The following is a 16,729-nucleotide window of genomic DNA, read 5'->3' as shown; positions in this document are numbered from 1 at the left end:
AGTCTTTTGGGGGGGTTTTGAGGATTCTTCTAAAAACAAGTTCTATATTTTTAATAAAAAAAACTCTAAAAACACTTATATCATGTAACCAAAAAGATCCTATACTGACAGCTTTCTAAACTTTTCACATTAGAGGATTCATTCCTGTATAAAATATCACACCCTTTTAATTTACTTAGAATATGTATATAAATAGGTTTTTTAAGAGAAAAGAAAGAGAGTATTTTTATTTTAAAACTAAGAGAGTTATTTAATGTTTATAAAAACAACAATTATAACATTAAATTTATGTTAAATAATTTTTATTTCTTTTAATTAAAAATATTAAATTAAAAAATTATTTAGATAAAAGCAATTGTGGAAAGATGGACAGAACCGTCTGTGGCTATATGTTCATTAGCCTCTGCATTGAAAAGCACTTGTGGTAGCTCTCTCTTGTTTTCTTCCCTAAGTCCCCAGTCCAAGTAAAAAGTGAGCTATATATTTTTATTTAGATAACAGTGAAATATAATTTTAAAATGTTACTATAACTCAATTAAAAAAATTGCATATATGATTATTTTCAAATACTTTCATCTTTTTGCATTATAAATATAATCCATTTCTTTTTTTTAGGAGAATATAATCCATTTCTGAAATTTTTAGTTTATTGAACACTTTATTTTATTTACACAAAAAATGAATTAGGTGACATACGACGATCAAAACATTAATAATGATATCACTATTTGAACACAAGATTTTGCAGCTCCTCAATGCAGCAAGGATAATTGTGAAAGAAATAGTAAACCATGTTTTGTCAAGATATGATAGGATATATGATAAGTTTTAATTCTTTTTAATTTTAGTACACAGGTAATAAATTAAATAATGATAATATATAATATAAATTTTTTTCAAATAAGAAAATTATTATTTCATTAAAATTACATATAAGTTTGCTAAAAAAATAATTTATTTTTAAAATTATAAAAAAATTAGTTTTAACTAAATTATACAAAATATATTTTATTTATGCAGTTAATTTTCGTAAAATTATAAACAAATTATATAAATTTTTTGAAATTATAATTATTCAAATAATTTTACTTTAAAAATATTACAATAATAATAATTTAAATTTAAATTTTGCATGTTAAAAATAAATTTTTATATTTTTTATGAGTGAAAGAAAGTTTAATATATAATTGTTTTTGATAAATATTTTTAATTATTATTTTCTCAATTAGTGTCACATCACGTTACACATTATCAGAAAATAATACATGTATTTAAAAATTTATTTATAATAATAAATTTTTGTTATGCAAACATTTATCAAATAAAATTATAGTTGAATGCTCACCTTTTATAAGAGTTTTAAGATAACTAATGTAAAAATAGTAAACTTATTATATATAATAATTTGTAATTGTGGGATTGTGTGTCATTGTATAAATTTTTTCATATAATTATTTAAAAATAAAATTTAATATAATAAATATTTTTAATTATTATTTTCTCGATTAGTGTCTTGATTAACATTTGCCAATAACTTATTCTTGTGATCTGGATTATAATCTGAGAAAAATTTTGTATTTAATAACTTTTTCAGTTAATTATTAGTTAAGGAGAATCTAATATATTAACTATTTAAAATTTAAATTTTAATATAATAAATGTTTTTAATAAATATTTGTAATTATTTTTCTCAATCAGTATCTTGACTAATATTTGCCAATAACTTATTAAAATGTTGTATGAGTGTTATACAGCATAAGTGTAACACTGTCAAAGTAAATAAACTCAGTGAAAAGAAACAAAACCAAAGGATCTACTCGAGTTTTGTAAACAGACATAATATCTGTCTTTTATTCTTTTTTTATTTATGTGATATTGTCGTAAATAAGACTTTAGGTTTAGTGATATCACAAAATATTCCTACAAACTTTTGGATTGGTTATACAACTAATCATTTATCAAAATTTAGTCAGATTCAAAAATGAATTTTGTAAGATTCGAACTGATATTTTCCACAAATTCAGTGAGCTTACCAACTCAATTACAAATAATAAAAAAATAAGCAGGAAATGAAACACGCAAAGCTAACAGTGTAATTTACTGAGTTGTGTCATTATGTGCTTTATATGTACCGACAACGAAACTTGTGATCTGATGTACAAATTCAACACAACACAACCTCATCTAAATCTAATCTAAGCCCCGAAAAACGAAACTACATTGCAGTTTCAGATATTTTGTTCGTCACTATCTCCCTCTCTGTGTCTCTCTGCGACAAACCCAAATTCCAAAAATTCCAATAAACTCAAGTGACCTCATTCTGAACTCTGAAACTCAACCTTCTTTCTTCTCTTCTCTCGCGTCTTAACTGTTAATTTCTCTCTGTTAGCCAAAATGGTAGCTGCAAATGAGAGGGTCGTCGCTGTGATCATGGTTGGAGGACCCACTAAAGGTAATTACATTTCATTCATAGCACAATTTTGCTTCACTCAATGCCACTTCACCATTCCACACTATTCACTAATTTCACTTCCCCCTGTTAGTCTCTTCAGTTGAGACCACACGCATTGACAAAATTGATTTCGAAACGATGTAATTTATGTTTGGATATTTTGGTTGTAAAGGCAACTTAGCAGTGAAACTCAGTTAAATTTTTTTATTCAATGCAAAATTTCAACTCAGAATCAATTCTTGAAATTAAATTTGTGAACATTTACTTAAAATCACGTTAACTGGTATCTTGACGTGATTTTGGAGAATGCTTCATTTATCTATGCTTGATAATGATTCCATACTTCTTGTTGTTATGTTTGCATTCACAGGTACTAGATTCCGGCCATTGTCGTTCAACATACCCAAGCCACTTTTTCCATTAGCAGGACAACCCATGGTTCATCATCCAATTTCTGCTTGTAAAAGGGTATACACAATTGGACACCATTCTGAATTTTTTTTTTTTTTAAATATAACAGTAATAATAATAATAATAATAATAATAATAATAATAATAATAATAATAAATGATGTCATGTCATGTCATGTATTTATATATAATCTGGCAAGTAACTAACTGTTGTTTGTGTACCAGATTCCTAATTTGGCTCAGATTTATCTGCTTGGTTTCTACGAGGAACGTGAATTTGCCTTATATGTATCTTCTATCTCAAATGAGCTTAAAGTCCCTGTTAGGTGTGTTGTCTTTTCTTTCTAATCATCTTTTTCAAACTTTTTTTCACTTAAGATTGGTCACTTATGTCATTTGTGCTGTAATATTAGATACTTGAAGGAAGATAGGCCACATGGTTCGGCAGGTGGTCTTTATCATTTTAGAGATCTGATCATGGAAGAGGATCCGGTTCTTTTCTTTACCTATGACTTTGTCCATGCTTGATTCTAAGAAACTTTCTTACATGTGATTGTGTGTTCAGCAAGTTTTGCTGTTGTGTTATATGTGTTTTTATAGTGTTGATCATGTTTTGTATGGCAGTCACATATTTTCTTGCTGAACTGTGATGTATGCTGCAGTTTTCCACTGCCAGATATGCTGGGTAATTTCTGTTCTGAAATAGATTATATTTTCTTCTACTTGCAACTGTTTGATGCCGGAGTTTCTTTGCTGAATAGTAACCTTGAGGTTCCTTGATATCTCTTAACTGTTATGTGACTACAGCAACAATTAATTGCTGCTTTTTCTTCCATCAATACTTGCAGATGCTCACAGAAGATATGGTGGGATGGGAACAATACTAGTTGTGAAGGTTGGAGAATACATGCACACTGTATTTTTACCATTAATTTTTATTGATTAGCATCCAATTTTATTTTTTATTCCTTCCCCCTTTTGAAGGTTTCTGCAGAGTCAGCGAGCGAGTTCGGGGAATTAGTAGCTGATCCAACCACTAATGAACTATTGCATTACACAGAGAAACCTGAAACTTTTGTATGTTAATCATGTGGTTATGCCTTGAGTTACTTAACTAAAATTTGAAAATTTATCTTCTCCTCCCTGTTATTGTTTACTGTCTTTCACTTTTAGCTTACATGAATGTAGGTAAGTGATCGAATAAACTGCGGTGTGTACATATTTACACCCAATATCTTTACAGCCATTGAGGGTGTTTCTACTCAACGGAAAGACAGAGGTCAGTTAGATATCTTAGACTGGACCATATGGATTGTTTTCAAAAAAATTGACTTGACATTTAACTTCAAAATGTGAAAATGTTCATTTTATTTCATTATTCTGGATATAAGTAATTGAAGATAACTGGAGTTTGTCCTATTGTATGTTAACTCTTTTTTTGGCAGCTAATCTAAGACGTGTCTCCAGCTTTGAAGCAATGCAGCCAGACACAAGGTTTGTACTTATGAATAGTCAAAAGATCATTAATGACATCTACTAGAGAAATTCATGCGATGAGCTGAAGCTTAAATTCTAGTCAAGGAACCCTGTAGTATGCATACACTTGACTTTTCGATATATTCAATATATAACATTTATTGAAGCTGACAAATAATTGTTGAAATTAATTGCTGATCAATAATGGTCTGTTCACTTGGTCAAGCTCGTCATTTGTCACAGAAAAAGCATTTGAGGATGAGCTTCCTGCACCTATTGACTCCCAACATAAGCAAAGTTAAAATTGGAAATTATATCACTTGGAAATATTTCCAACATGATCCTACCTGAATGAAGAAATAAAGTATGAAAAGGAATTTTAAAAGTTATTACTTCTAACCTAGTTGATCATATGGTCTATTGCCTTGAGTTTATTTCTGAAAATTTAGCATACGTTACATATTTGGTCAGAAATAGTATTTCTGATATGAAGTTATAATATGCTTTCTTGTTAATCATGCATAATAGTATTGTGCCTTTTGGAACTTGTCTTTTTTTGGGTGGATTTTACTTGCAATGCAGAGGGTTCAAAATCCACCAGAAGCAACTTGTGACCAGGGCGGCAACGCCCAAATAGTGTGAGGATAACTTGTGATCTTACCAAAAGTTGTCAAAAAACTATTAAATTAGGGGTTTAATAATTCTGGTCTTGCATACCTAAGTCATATTTTCAGGGCCACCTCAGGATCCATGTTGCTTTTCCTGCATCTGAAGAATTGTCTTTCTTCTTATTTCAAAGCCATTTATAATTATACCTTGCATATATATTGTGTGCTTTTGGTGCAACTTAGAAGCATTTGGAAGAAATATTGATTTAAATAAATAAATACACATACGGCATGAGAATAAGGGTACTTTACAAGGTTTATTGTATCAGCTGATTCTGAAGAGTTCTGCTGCAGGAGTCTTCCAGTCAATTATGTCAGATTGGATCAAGATATCCTCTCACCTCTTGCGGGGAAGAAGCAGTTGTACATTTATGAAACCAATGACTTTTGGGAACAAATCAAAACTCCGGGGTAAGCCTGAGTAATATGTTACATATTTTCATCATTTCCTTCATGAGCAATTATCTTCATGTGTTGACTTAATGCTTGTAGGATGTCCATAAAATGTTCCGGCTTGTATCTTGCCCAATTTCGTTACACATCCCCCCATTTATTAGCAAATGGAGATGGTATTAAGAAAGCCAGCATCACTGGTGATGTTTATATTCACCCATCAGCGAAAGTGCATCCATCTGCTAAGGTGAATCTGTTTTTCCTTGATTACTAACTAGAGGTGTTCACAATCATCTTTGTTTCTTTGTTTCAGTCATGATATAGTACTAATTTTAAATTTTGCAACAGCTTAAGGATATTATTTGTACTTTTGATGCATGATGTATGCAATTTTCCTATTGAATTTTATTCATGTTGGTCCCCAAAAAAAATGAAGAAGAATAAGAGAAGAAATTGTAGATGACATTTAGATACCACATGATAAATGACTTTTGTAAATGTTATTGAACAGATTGGTCCAAGTGTATCAATATCTGCAAATGCTCGTATAGGAGCTGGTGCAAGGCTCAAACATTGTATCATCCTTGATGACGTTGAAATCAAGGCAGGTGTACAGTTAATTGGTTTGAAATGCATGAGTATTTTTGGAGCTCAATTTTTTATATTTCTATTTCATCTTACAGGAAAATGCTCTTGTTGGTCATGCAATTGTTGGATGGAAATCATCTATTGGTCGATGGGCCTGTGTTGAGGCAAGTTTAGAAATTTTAATATTTAATTAAACTGTTCCACCATCTAAAATGCATGTATTGTATTTCCTGCTACTTATCTATAGCTCTCAAGATTGCTCAGAAACAGTTATAATGATGCATTCCCATCTCATTAACTAGAAAACATGTATTTACCTGTATGACTAGCATTTTATATCACGTCTATACATTTTTTAGTATCACTTGGTCTATTATCAGATCATATAGCAATATACCATTATGCATAGTCTTAAAGCACACACTTGGAGACTTAAATGTCAATTAATTAAAAAAGAATCCTTGGCTGATTTGGTTTTCGTTTTCATCAAAGATATATTTAAACTATTGGCATTATCAGCATATAATTTTAATATGAATTTAACCATCACAGTTATTACTAGTTTGACATCAGAAGAAGATAAAAATCTGAGTTTGGATGAGTTTATTCGTCCCATCTATTCTTCAAATCATGGTTGTTGTCACTGCCCTCGATTTCAGTTGTTGCTTGTTGTGCTTTGGGAGTCATCTTTCATGATGAAAACTAGGAAACTATACTCTCACTGTCCACTTTTATCAGTCCCATTAGAAAATTTTCATTGTCCCATTTTAATGTCATTATAGAAAATTAATGAGTCATTAATTACTCTTTTTACTAACTTTACGCTTGATTTTAATAAGTGAGAGAAGATTGGTATGATTTTTTATTTTTTTTGAGCCAAGATTGGTATGATTAATTTACTTAATAAAGGGTTATATAGTTCAATACAATTACTTTTTGACAAAATAGTGGTGCAAGGTGTTTTGGGTGTTGTTTTTCTATTAGAATTAAAGTTTTTCCTCAGTAACCAGTGCTGACTTTAAATGTCAATCTTTATTTTGCATATTACCAAAATAAAACTCTAATTTAATGAGAGAATAACCCAAAAACTCCCAAAAAATTACACCTAAGTTTTGTCTATTCCTGTATATTTCCCATTTAATTACTTTCTTAAGTATTGTATAACAACCTTGAGGAAGTAAACATATAGGCCCTGAACTGGCATAGATTTACCCTTTAGCAGCCTCTTACATTTTCACCCATCTTGAGGGTAATGTCACCAACTAAAGCATTTATCAATTATGCTACTTGTTGTGCTTACATTGTCATTTTCTATCTTTACATTTGATTTCTTTTTTTTGGTAAATACTTTGATTTTATTGGCAATTTGTTTGCTAAATTGGATAAATTAAATCAGGCTAGTGGAGATTACAATGCAAAGCTCGGGGTCACAATACTTGGTACCTTTCTTAACCTTGTCTACATTTTGTCTCTTATTTATTTATTACTATTTTGTATTTTTATGGAGAAGTATGAAAAGGCAAAGTTAAATTACTAACTACGCAATTCTTGTTCTCTTGCTGAGACCAGGTGAATCTGTGACTGTTGAGGATGAGGTAGTGGTTTTTAATAGCATTATTTTGCCACATAAGACCCTAAATGTGGGTGTTCAGGATGAGATTCTTTTATAGAACCTCCACAGCTCCCATTGTTGGCTTTCTATTTTCCTTTTGATTGTATTTGCAGTGACTTATGTTTTAATATCTAGTTTGGAGGCCCCAAAACAGTGGATATAATCGATTTTTGTCTCAAAATTGACTGTTTTCGGAGCAAAATATTCATTGTTGTACTTGTACACACACATCAACATTGCTATTTTAATAAAGAAATGAAAGTATATCAAGTATTAAGTGTGGTATAAATATATTCTATTGTGCAAAAGGGGCATATATGAGTATATGACATCATAACTGCCAAATTAGCGTAAGAAACACAACAGCATCCCATACGAGCCCATGAGCAGTTCAAGGATTAGATTTAGTTATTTACAGAATTTAAAAAAACAGTTAATTATGTCTTTTATCTCACTTTTAATTCCTAAATAAAAATTTTAGGAACAGAAAGTGAAATTTCTCTTTTCCAACTAAGGCTGATCCTTGAATAAAGAATAATTGCATTATGATCACAAGCCTCAATTGTCAACTCATCAGCAGCATCTACATTCAGTTGTTGTTCCTTTGAAACTTCAGAACAGTCTCTACAATTTCCTTCTGAAGAACTTTAGAAGCATCTTCAATGCCTTGTTAATCTTTTATTTTCTACAAAGATGGTGATGGGCTGGATTCTTCAATTTTTTGAGAAAGTGTAAGCTGAGCCAATGCCTCAATAATTATTTCAATTCAAGTATCCTTGTTCTGAACTTCAGAATGCTATTATTTTTCTGGGGCTTCATCAGCAGGTTCTTCAGAAAGCAATTCTGCAGAGTTTTCTGAATAAGCATCTCCTTCAAATACAACTTTATGAAGCTTCCTATGGAGTAGTGAGGGGTTTTCCCTCCTTATCTTTGTTTTCACCACAGATACTGGCTTCATCCATTTTGTGGTAGATTTGGCTTCTCAAGTTCGTCTTCTTAGACTGCTACATTTCACTTATTCCATCAGAACATGTCATTGTCCCAAGTGACACGTCCACCATCATTCCATTTTAGATGAACTGGAGTTGCTTTAGTTTCTCGTCATAGATATCAAGCAGCAGCCACTCTCCATGAACATGAAGCATTGTCCTCTTTTCATGTGTCTAACAAATAACCCTGCATCATAATATAAAATATTTTGGTGGCAAAGTCATATTGGGTCCTTAAGGGTTAGTTTTCCTTCCTCTTAGAATATATGTATTCATATTGTAACACTTACTCAACCATGTTACACCATAAACATTTATCCTAGGCCTTTTGAGCATGAGTGAAAAATTATAACTATTGTTTCTACTCAAAGAAAAATGCATTTGATTGTGCTTGTGATTAAATGTTCATTTAAATTGAGAGAGAAAAAAAGGTTGTACTCATTAAATACAACTTACCCTATAATAGTATTTTTTTTTTTTTTTACAAAAACTACATTAGTTTGATATTTTTAAAGTGAATTACAACAATTTAGTAAAAATAATCCCTTAGATTCAAGCTACCACTTTAAGCAAGGCAAGTTAGATTGACCCACGGTTAAAAATGAGTTGGAAGACATAAAATAGTGAATTGACCCACCAAACCCGTCAAATATTTATTAAAAAAAATACTAATTCATTCATCCATAATTTATTATAAATTTCTGATCAATCAATCTCAATACAAGTTATGAACAACAATGAAACCCTAATAAAAATTTTAAGGTAAGATATGTTTAAAATACATATAAAATTTGAAAAATATTAATTTTATCTTTAAAAAAATTTATATCAATTTGATTTCTGTAAAAATAAAATATAATTTTACTAATCTTTAATGATAGTTTGGAGGAATCCGTCTGAGGAGTTCGCGTCTGATTAGCTAGTTGGCGAGACAATAACTTTCCAAGGCGACAATCTTGATCCAAGAGACCAAGACGATGATCAGCCACACTGGAACTAAGACACAGCCTACACTCCTACAGGAGGCAGTAGTGAGAATTTTCTACAATGGACGAAAGCCTGACAGAGCAATGCCACGTGAAGGTAGAAGGCCTAGGGTGAATTAAACAATTTGTTAGACTAAAAATCACTCAAAAAATTGCAACATTTGCATCACTTTCCGGGAAATAGGTTCCGGTGTCTTAGAAAGGTAAACAAATTTTTAACAAAAAAATGCATTGGATCAACCAACCACAACCTACCTTTGACTCACCAACTTGGTGTGTTAAGCAAGATTAGCTAGGCATATGAATCTAGTAGGTTCATCATGCTTTGTTACCCCTAATTCAAACCTTTTAATACCCCACAAACTTTGTAATCCAAAACAACTATGAATTGAAAGTGTAAACATACAATCAGAAACCATTATTTATGATCAATTATTAATTATTAATTTTAATAAAATTATCTTAAAAGTCATGTTAACAATAATTTATAATTTACAAAATCGGCATACGGCAGCAATACGCTAAAGCATGGAGAACATGCATTCAACAATGGATCCTTTTCTATTGAGAATACACTAAAGCATGTAAAACACACGTTCAGTAATGGATCATTTCTTTTTTTAGAAAGCTGCAATTATCTGACTGACTTTGGACAAGTCAATTATAAAGTTTTAGCAGCTTCAGAGTACCAAGATTTCCATGCTTCCATGTAGTGAGAGAATAGATCTTTCAAAGCTGCATCATAAGAAACTCAATCGTCAAATTAATTGAATTTTGAAAAATAAATTCAAATGATGGTAAGATGGCAAATAGAAATGTCATATAACAACCAATTTTCCTACCATAATTTGTCAATACTACAAAAAGTAGAGATCTATACTTGTACACCCAAGCCCAAACTTATTTAAATGTATTTCCCCGAACTAAACTTCAATCTTAAAGTCGGTAGATTGATTAAGCTAATTCGTTGTGGAATGTTAGGATCTTTGTAAGGTGTAGGACTTAGTCTTACAACAACTAGGTATTCCATTTTCAATGTAGAATTTATAAGGTCTTGGACACTCCAACTACAACAACTAGGTTTTGTTGTGTGATTCTTCGTAAGTTTTATCAATCTAGTTGTAGAAAGAATGACCATGCAATTGATTAGGTCTATTCCTCTTCTAACATAACTAACTAACGGGTAATATCATATAAGAAAATGGAATACAGGTAAATTATTGTGCAATCAAACAATTGAATGTCATAACCTATGTAAGAGTTTATTCGAAAAGGGCCAAAGTACCCTTGGGAAATGGGAATAGCTTAAGTTTGATCTTTCAAGCTATAAACTTGACCCTTTCTACAAAGGTGAGATGCCTACAGTTAGAAATAACAATATTTCTAGCTTTGTTGAGTGTGATGGAGATGGCACTTGAGTTGTTGTAGCGTTTGGTCCCTATCAAGTAGCACCTTAGCCACTATTTCCACCATAGTTTTGCCAATAAAAATATTTCAACCATAGTTTTATGTTTCACCAACCTATCAATCCTCCTGAAGGGTGATGCAAGTCATCTTTATTGAATCAAGGGCACAATGAATGTTACTACTTTTTGAGTTGAAAGTTGTATTTTTTTAAAACTGAAATCGTAAAATATTTTACAACTTCAATTAAATTTTTATTTAAATTTACAACTTCTAAGTCGTAGGCTAATTGCTTTTTGTTTTTACAACTTTAAAGTCATTTAGGTTTTATTTAATTTTTTATAGAGGTCATAAATTAATTTACAACTTCTATTTTTTTAGTATATTTTTTAAAAAATTAGAAATAATTTTGTATATATTTTTTTACATAGTTTTATTTAATATTGTTTTATATTTTTTAAATATTGTTTTATTTAACATGTTTTCTAAATTTTTTAAAATGGTTTTATTTAAAATTTTCTTAACTTTTGGTATATTATTTTATTTAATATATTTTTTATATTAAATTTTTTTCAACAATGAAAAATATTTTGGTACTCAATTGACTGCCATTGCACATCAAAGTACCATCTTGTCCCATCATTTAAATTTAAGTCTTTTTAAATTTGGGGTGTCTTTTGCATTATTTTTTTAATTTACAAAACAAATAATAATCCTTAAGTAAAAAAATATAGAAAATATTAAATACAATAAATATATTAAATAAAATAATATATAAAAATATAGATAATATTAAAAATATATATATATATAGAAAATATATTAAATAAAATATTAAATAAAACCATTTAAAAAGTTTAGAAAATATATTAAATAAAACAATATTCAAAAAATATAGAAAATATTAAATAAAATTATGTAAAAAATATATACAAAATATTAAATAAAATTAAAAAGGTAAAATAAAAAAAAAAGATTTCTTTAATAAATAATTAAATTAAAAATTTATTTATAATTTTTTTATAAAAATATACGGAAAAAAAGAAGTCATAAATGAATTTACGACTTCTATAAAAAAAATAAAAAAAACTAAATGATAAAGTCGTGAAAACAAAAAAAAAATGGCCTACAACTTATAAAAAAATATAAAAGTCAAAACAATCCCAAATGATAATTAACAAAAAAAAATGCCCCCATTTGGTCGTTCCCCCCCACAGGAGGAGGAAAAATTAAAGGTTAGCTTATCTAATGGTAGTAAACGAATAGACAGAACAATTTTCAAGAAATAAAAATTAGACTTTAGTTATAAACATAGTACATATATAAATTTGATTCTATTTCAAAAGGTTAAGCATGATTGAGATGTCACGCAGATTTGTGATTCTGAAATATGTAAGTAAATTTAAATGAAATTTGGAGAAACAAGAAAGCATGTTTTCACTTTTCAGAAGAAAATAAATACAGTATTAGTCAAGTTGTAAGCTTTGTTCCACATTGGCAAATAAAATTGCAACTTTACACTTGGTAAGTCACACTCATTGTCATAATCCACACAAAACACATAATTGAGCCTACAAATTTCTTTCCCAAAAAGAATATGTAAATGGAGTGGAAAACATTTACATCTAGTACAATTACACTTTGTTCCACATTGGCTAATAAAACTTGGTAAGTTACCTTCATTGTCATAGTTCAAACAAAACACATAATTGAGCCTACAAATTTTTCCAAAAGAATATGTAAAATGGAGAGGAAAATATTTACATCTAGTACAATTATCTTTGTTCCACATTGGCTAATAAAATTGCAACTTTGCACTTGCCAAGTCATACTCACATTCATTGTCATAATTCAAACAAAACACATAATTGAGCCTACGGATATTTTTTCCCAAAACAGTATGTAAATGGAGGGGAAAATATTTACATCTAGTACGACTACACGTTGTTCCTCATTGGCATATAAAACTTGTTAATTATATTCATTGTCATAATTCAAACAAAAAACAAAAATGAGCCTACTAATTTTTTTCCCCAAAAGAATATGTAAAGGAAGGGGAAATTATTTACATCTAGTACATTTACTCTCATGCAGAAATACAAATATATACCAAACAAAATTCCATATCTAAGTAATGCAGAGAAGGAATTACCTCTAACCTTGGTTTTGATATTGAGGACGATGCTCCTGTGCGAGGCTTTCCCAGTCTTGCACCTGTTTCACACTATTATTTTCAGAGGTTCCAACTTTGTGCACATAAGCTGGAGCGAAAGGGCCAAACTGATAGCTCATTGAAGTCTGTTTTGCATCTTTTTTTAAGCTTTTTTTCTCCAGCTGAGCTCTGGGACTAATATTTTCCTGTTGGTTTTGCGTTTTAAAGTTCTGGCCATCCATGGACAAATCAACTTTCCTTTTAAAATTTATGTTTGTTATGTCAGATCCAAACATCCTTTTCTGTGACTCTTTAACATTTGTCTGAGCTGATTCACTCCATGTTTTCCCTCTCACACCCAACCACCTAAATGCTGGTTTTCTTGTGTTTGTTGTATGGGTCTGCAACCTTCGTAAACTCATCATAAGCTTACTGTAATTTATTAGAACAGAATACAGAAAGCAACACTTCCATTGTAATGCTCTATGGGGAAATTTAAAGTGAACTGAGGAGAATATCACCTTCTCAATTAGGTTCATGGAGGATAAAACGTTCGCAATATCGTATAGGCGTCTAACTTTTGCTGTAAGATAAAAATCATACAAGTAAAGACTGAGAAAGTTAAATGCTTCTTCCTCCATTGTCAATGAATAATGAACAGGTATAAAGGTGTATTTGGAAGAGCTTTTAGACTTATGACATAAGCACTTATGTAAGTGTTTGAGAAAGCTTATAAAAATAAGCCATGACATGTCCATAAACTGTCTTTTAACTTATTTCAATTTTAAGAATAACTTATAAAAAGGATTTGCAATTTATATAAAAGAGAAACGCTAGCCACACTCCATAACACACTCATGATAGTTTCTCTGTTGACTGAAATTTATTGAAAATCACCAAATTTTGTGAGTTCCACTTTCTATTTAATAAGCCTTGCTCATGATTTTGTAGTTCAAGTAAATTTTAACCAATAACAGTGTGTTGATAGCACTTCTCTTATATCTCTTATATAAAAATAGTTTATACATGAATATTTATAGGATAAGCACTTGTTCAAGAAGTGTTTTATTAAGCTATTACCTAAACAGACCAGAGTTTAGTATCACTCACTTCTATTATTGGCATTTCCAAGCAACAACTTTGCAGCTTCATCAAGGGAGATCATTTCAAACTGAAAAGTCGACATATTAACACGTTATCAAATTGGAATGTCCAAGAAATGTTCAAGAAATTGGTGATACTCACATTAGAGCAGACAAAAAGCTTGACAAAATTCTGTGTAAGCAATGCCAGAGATTTTTCCCTTCTGTTTTCTGCAAAACGTGAAGCAGTGTCAATACTCATAATATCACAATGCTCCATTTGTAAATAGCTCACCTGCCTTTTATGTTTCATATTTCAAAGAAAATGAATACTAATGAAATATTTTTTTACCAACTTTTGACAATTTTTTTTACTTGCAAAAAAAATTTTATAATGTCAATAATCAATATCTCTCCAACTCGCATGTCATAGATTTAAGACCTTTGTTTCCAGCTCAATGCTTCTTCTGTTATTTTTCTTCAAAAAAACAACACAATTTGTATGTTTCACCAGTACATATGAATGGTCAGTAGTAAAAAAAAATGCATGGATCTAAACCATTATAATTTTAATTTTAATATATAAAAGAGGGAAAAGCTTGCATGAAGGGTGAGATCAGTAACTGTACAGCGTGCAGTTCTTTCTCAAACAGAAGAACATCCATCCATTCACAATCACAAATCAAGACTTAAAACATATTAACTCAACCATTGCTCTTTAAGTGCAGGTCTGGAAATGGGTTGGAATGGTGCTGAACGGAAGTTTAGTACTTTTGAATGAACAAACGGAATAGTATTGTGAATGATGATGAATTGAGTCCAACATGGGATCAATTAGACGTAACTGTAATTCATGCACACCATGAGTCAGTTACATATTCCAAAGTAAAGGAAAAAATTTGAAACATACCATTCTTGGAGGAGGATTTGACCATAACATTCTGACTCCCAGTATTAATGTTGGGAAACGTTTCTTCTTCGTCCTCATCATCATGTACCTAAAACGGTTAATACTAAATTAATGGATGGATTGGAGTCATCGGATGATCCAGGATTCTCCTTCAAACCCTCATCCTATACAAAATCAGAACCCTAGGATCAAAGTTAAATCTTAAATTATTTTGGTGTCAAATAAACACATTTAATCCTTCAAACAAGAAAAACCTTAAGTTCTTGCAAGGCTACATGAATTGCAGAAAACCCTTTCCAGGTACATTGATTCTTAGCTTTTCTAGCTAGCACCTGAAAAAAAAAAAGAAACGCCCACACAACAACATGTGAGCACAACATGTGAGCAATCCAATCAGAAATAGCATACTTAACATAGTCGTGTCTGAGAAGATAAAACAGAAACCTACCCCACACTCTCTAAAATGTTAACGATGTCGTAGATCCTTCGTCTTTCTACTCCTAATCGTGAAGCTGCATCATCCAAACCGATTAATCGCACACCTTCCTTGTTGTACAAACTCAAAAAACTGCAATATCAAGAGGCGCGTTAAAACTAGACGATCGATTAAATTGAACTAAAAAGAGAAGGAAAGAGAGAGACTTGGTGCACAGGAGGCCGAGAGATTTTTGCTTTCGGCTATAGGTGTGATGCGTAGACAAAGAAGACATGGAAGTGCAGGGAATCGATGGATTTTTTTTCGTTTTTTGTTATTTTTGAGTCAGGATAGATGGGTTAGGATAGAGATGGAGAGTGAAAGAAACGTCGTTTCCCTAGGGATGGGGAAGCGGCAGGGTGACCTATTTCAATTGTTGAAGAGCGGGAATTGACTGAGGAGGCGCTAGGTCATCACATTTCCCTAGGGATGGGGAAGCGGGCCCGACCCAACCTACATGAGCCTGAATTGACACCAAATTGGATCAACTCATCTCACACTCTTGTCTGTATCATCTATCATTATATAAATAAGGTCCTGGATGGCCTACGTGTCGCGCTGTGGTTAATTCACTTTCCCGTTCAAAAATGTCACATCCTAGAATGGCCTACAAAATGATGTGTTTTCAATAAACCTTTCGTATACCAATGCGTTTTCATTACCCATGCTTTTCGAATACCAATGCTTCTCGAATATCGACAACAATTATGACCAGTTGACAAGACGTTTGCTTTTGCAGATGAATGAAGGGTTTTGGTTATACGCTTTGTTTCATTTGTTTTATTTTCCTCCTGGGTTTATACGCTTGGTTTCCTTTGTTTTCGTTTCCTTGCATTTGGCTCCTACTTTACACATGATGGAAGCTTGCTTGTGGGGCTTCTATGGAAGCTGGATCTTTGAGCTTCAATGAGGTCCTTTAATGGTGATTTTCCACCATGGAGATGCAGCGGAAGACAAAGGAGAATAGGTGAGAGGAGGCGCCATCCACTAGGGAATAAGCCATGGAAGAAGGAGCTTCACCACCAAGATGAGCCTTGGATAAGAAGCTTGGAAGGATGCTTCAATGGAGGAAAAGAAAGAGGGAGAGAAAGAGAGAGGGGGGAGCACGAAATTGAAGGAATAAAAGAGGGA

General features: G+C 31.2%; 2 protein-coding genes across 10 annotated transcripts; one reads left to right on the top strand and one right to left on the bottom strand.

Moving 5' to 3' along the window:
• The first annotated feature begins 2,142 nt into the window (after nucleotides 1–2,142).
• On the top strand, nucleotides 2,143–7,870 carry LOC100780801 (mannose-1-phosphate guanyltransferase alpha). Its single transcript, XM_003523011.5, has 15 exons — nucleotides 2,143–2,452; nucleotides 2,823–2,920; nucleotides 3,089–3,189; nucleotides 3,277–3,355; nucleotides 3,488–3,548; nucleotides 3,712–3,758; nucleotides 3,848–3,940; nucleotides 4,052–4,142; nucleotides 4,309–4,357; nucleotides 5,302–5,418; nucleotides 5,500–5,647; nucleotides 5,912–6,004; nucleotides 6,084–6,152; nucleotides 7,385–7,427; nucleotides 7,558–7,870. The coding sequence occupies exons 1-15, from the start codon at nucleotides 2,395–2,397 to the stop codon at nucleotides 7,656–7,658; spliced, it is 1,248 nt and encodes a 415-aa protein (XP_003523059.1). The 5' UTR covers nucleotides 2,143–2,394; the 3' UTR covers nucleotides 7,659–7,870.
• A 2,247-nt stretch (nucleotides 7,871–10,117) lies between these two features.
• Nucleotides 10,118–16,278, bottom strand: LOC100776170 (E2F transcription factor-like E2FE). Of its 9 annotated transcripts, XM_006578544.4 has the most exons (10): nucleotides 15,766–16,278; nucleotides 15,572–15,691; nucleotides 15,378–15,455; nucleotides 15,124–15,287; nucleotides 14,838–15,057; nucleotides 14,377–14,444; nucleotides 14,242–14,302; nucleotides 13,653–13,714; nucleotides 13,139–13,532; nucleotides 10,118–10,310 (listed from the first exon to the last, which is right to left on the bottom strand). In XM_006578544.4, the coding sequence occupies exons 5-10, from the start codon at nucleotides 14,872–14,874 to the stop codon at nucleotides 10,237–10,239; spliced, it is 696 nt and encodes a 231-aa protein (XP_006578607.1). In that variant the 5' UTR covers nucleotides 14,875–15,057; nucleotides 15,124–15,287; nucleotides 15,378–15,455; nucleotides 15,572–15,691; nucleotides 15,766–16,278; the 3' UTR covers nucleotides 10,118–10,236. The 9 variants fall into 9 exon arrangements, with proteins under 9 accessions (XP_006578607.1, XP_006578603.1, XP_006578604.1 ...); XM_006578540.4 differs by having other exon boundaries at nucleotides 13,139–13,714; nucleotides 15,766–16,277; XM_006578541.4 differs by having other exon boundaries at nucleotides 13,139–13,714; nucleotides 15,124–15,211; nucleotides 15,766–16,277.
• Nucleotides 16,279–16,729: the final 451 nt, after the last annotated feature.

The sequence above is a fragment of the Glycine max genome, chromosome 4 (genome assembly GCF_000004515.6).
Source record: "Glycine max cultivar Williams 82 chromosome 4, Glycine_max_v4.0, whole genome shotgun sequence".
Classification (NCBI taxonomy): domain Eukaryota; kingdom Viridiplantae; phylum Streptophyta; class Magnoliopsida; order Fabales; family Fabaceae; genus Glycine; species Glycine max.
Note: the sequence above shows the minus strand (reverse complement) of the source record. Positions and strands in the feature narration are given on the sequence as shown.

Bases quoted from the DNA above. Each gene is read 5' to 3' on its own strand.
- LOC100780801 (XM_003523011.5), top strand. From the start codon at position 2,395: ATGGTAGCTGCAAATGAGAGGGTCGTCGCTGTGATCATGGTTGGAGGA. The intron at 3,356-3,487 runs GTTCTTTTCTTT...TTTGTATGGCAG, and splicing joins TGATCATGGAAGAGGATCCG to TCACATATTTTCTTGCTGAA. The intron at 4,143-4,308 runs GTCAGTTAGATA...TTTTTTTGGCAG, and splicing joins TACTCAACGGAAAGACAGAG to CTAATCTAAGACGTGTCTCC.
- LOC100776170 (XM_026128260.1), bottom strand. From the start codon at position 13,889: ATGGACATGTCATGGCTTATTTTTATAAGCTTTCTCAAACACTTACAT. The intron at 10,311-13,138 runs GTTAGAGGTAAT...CTTATGATGCAG, and splicing joins TCCTCAATATCAAAACCAAG to CTTTGAAAGATCTATTCTCT.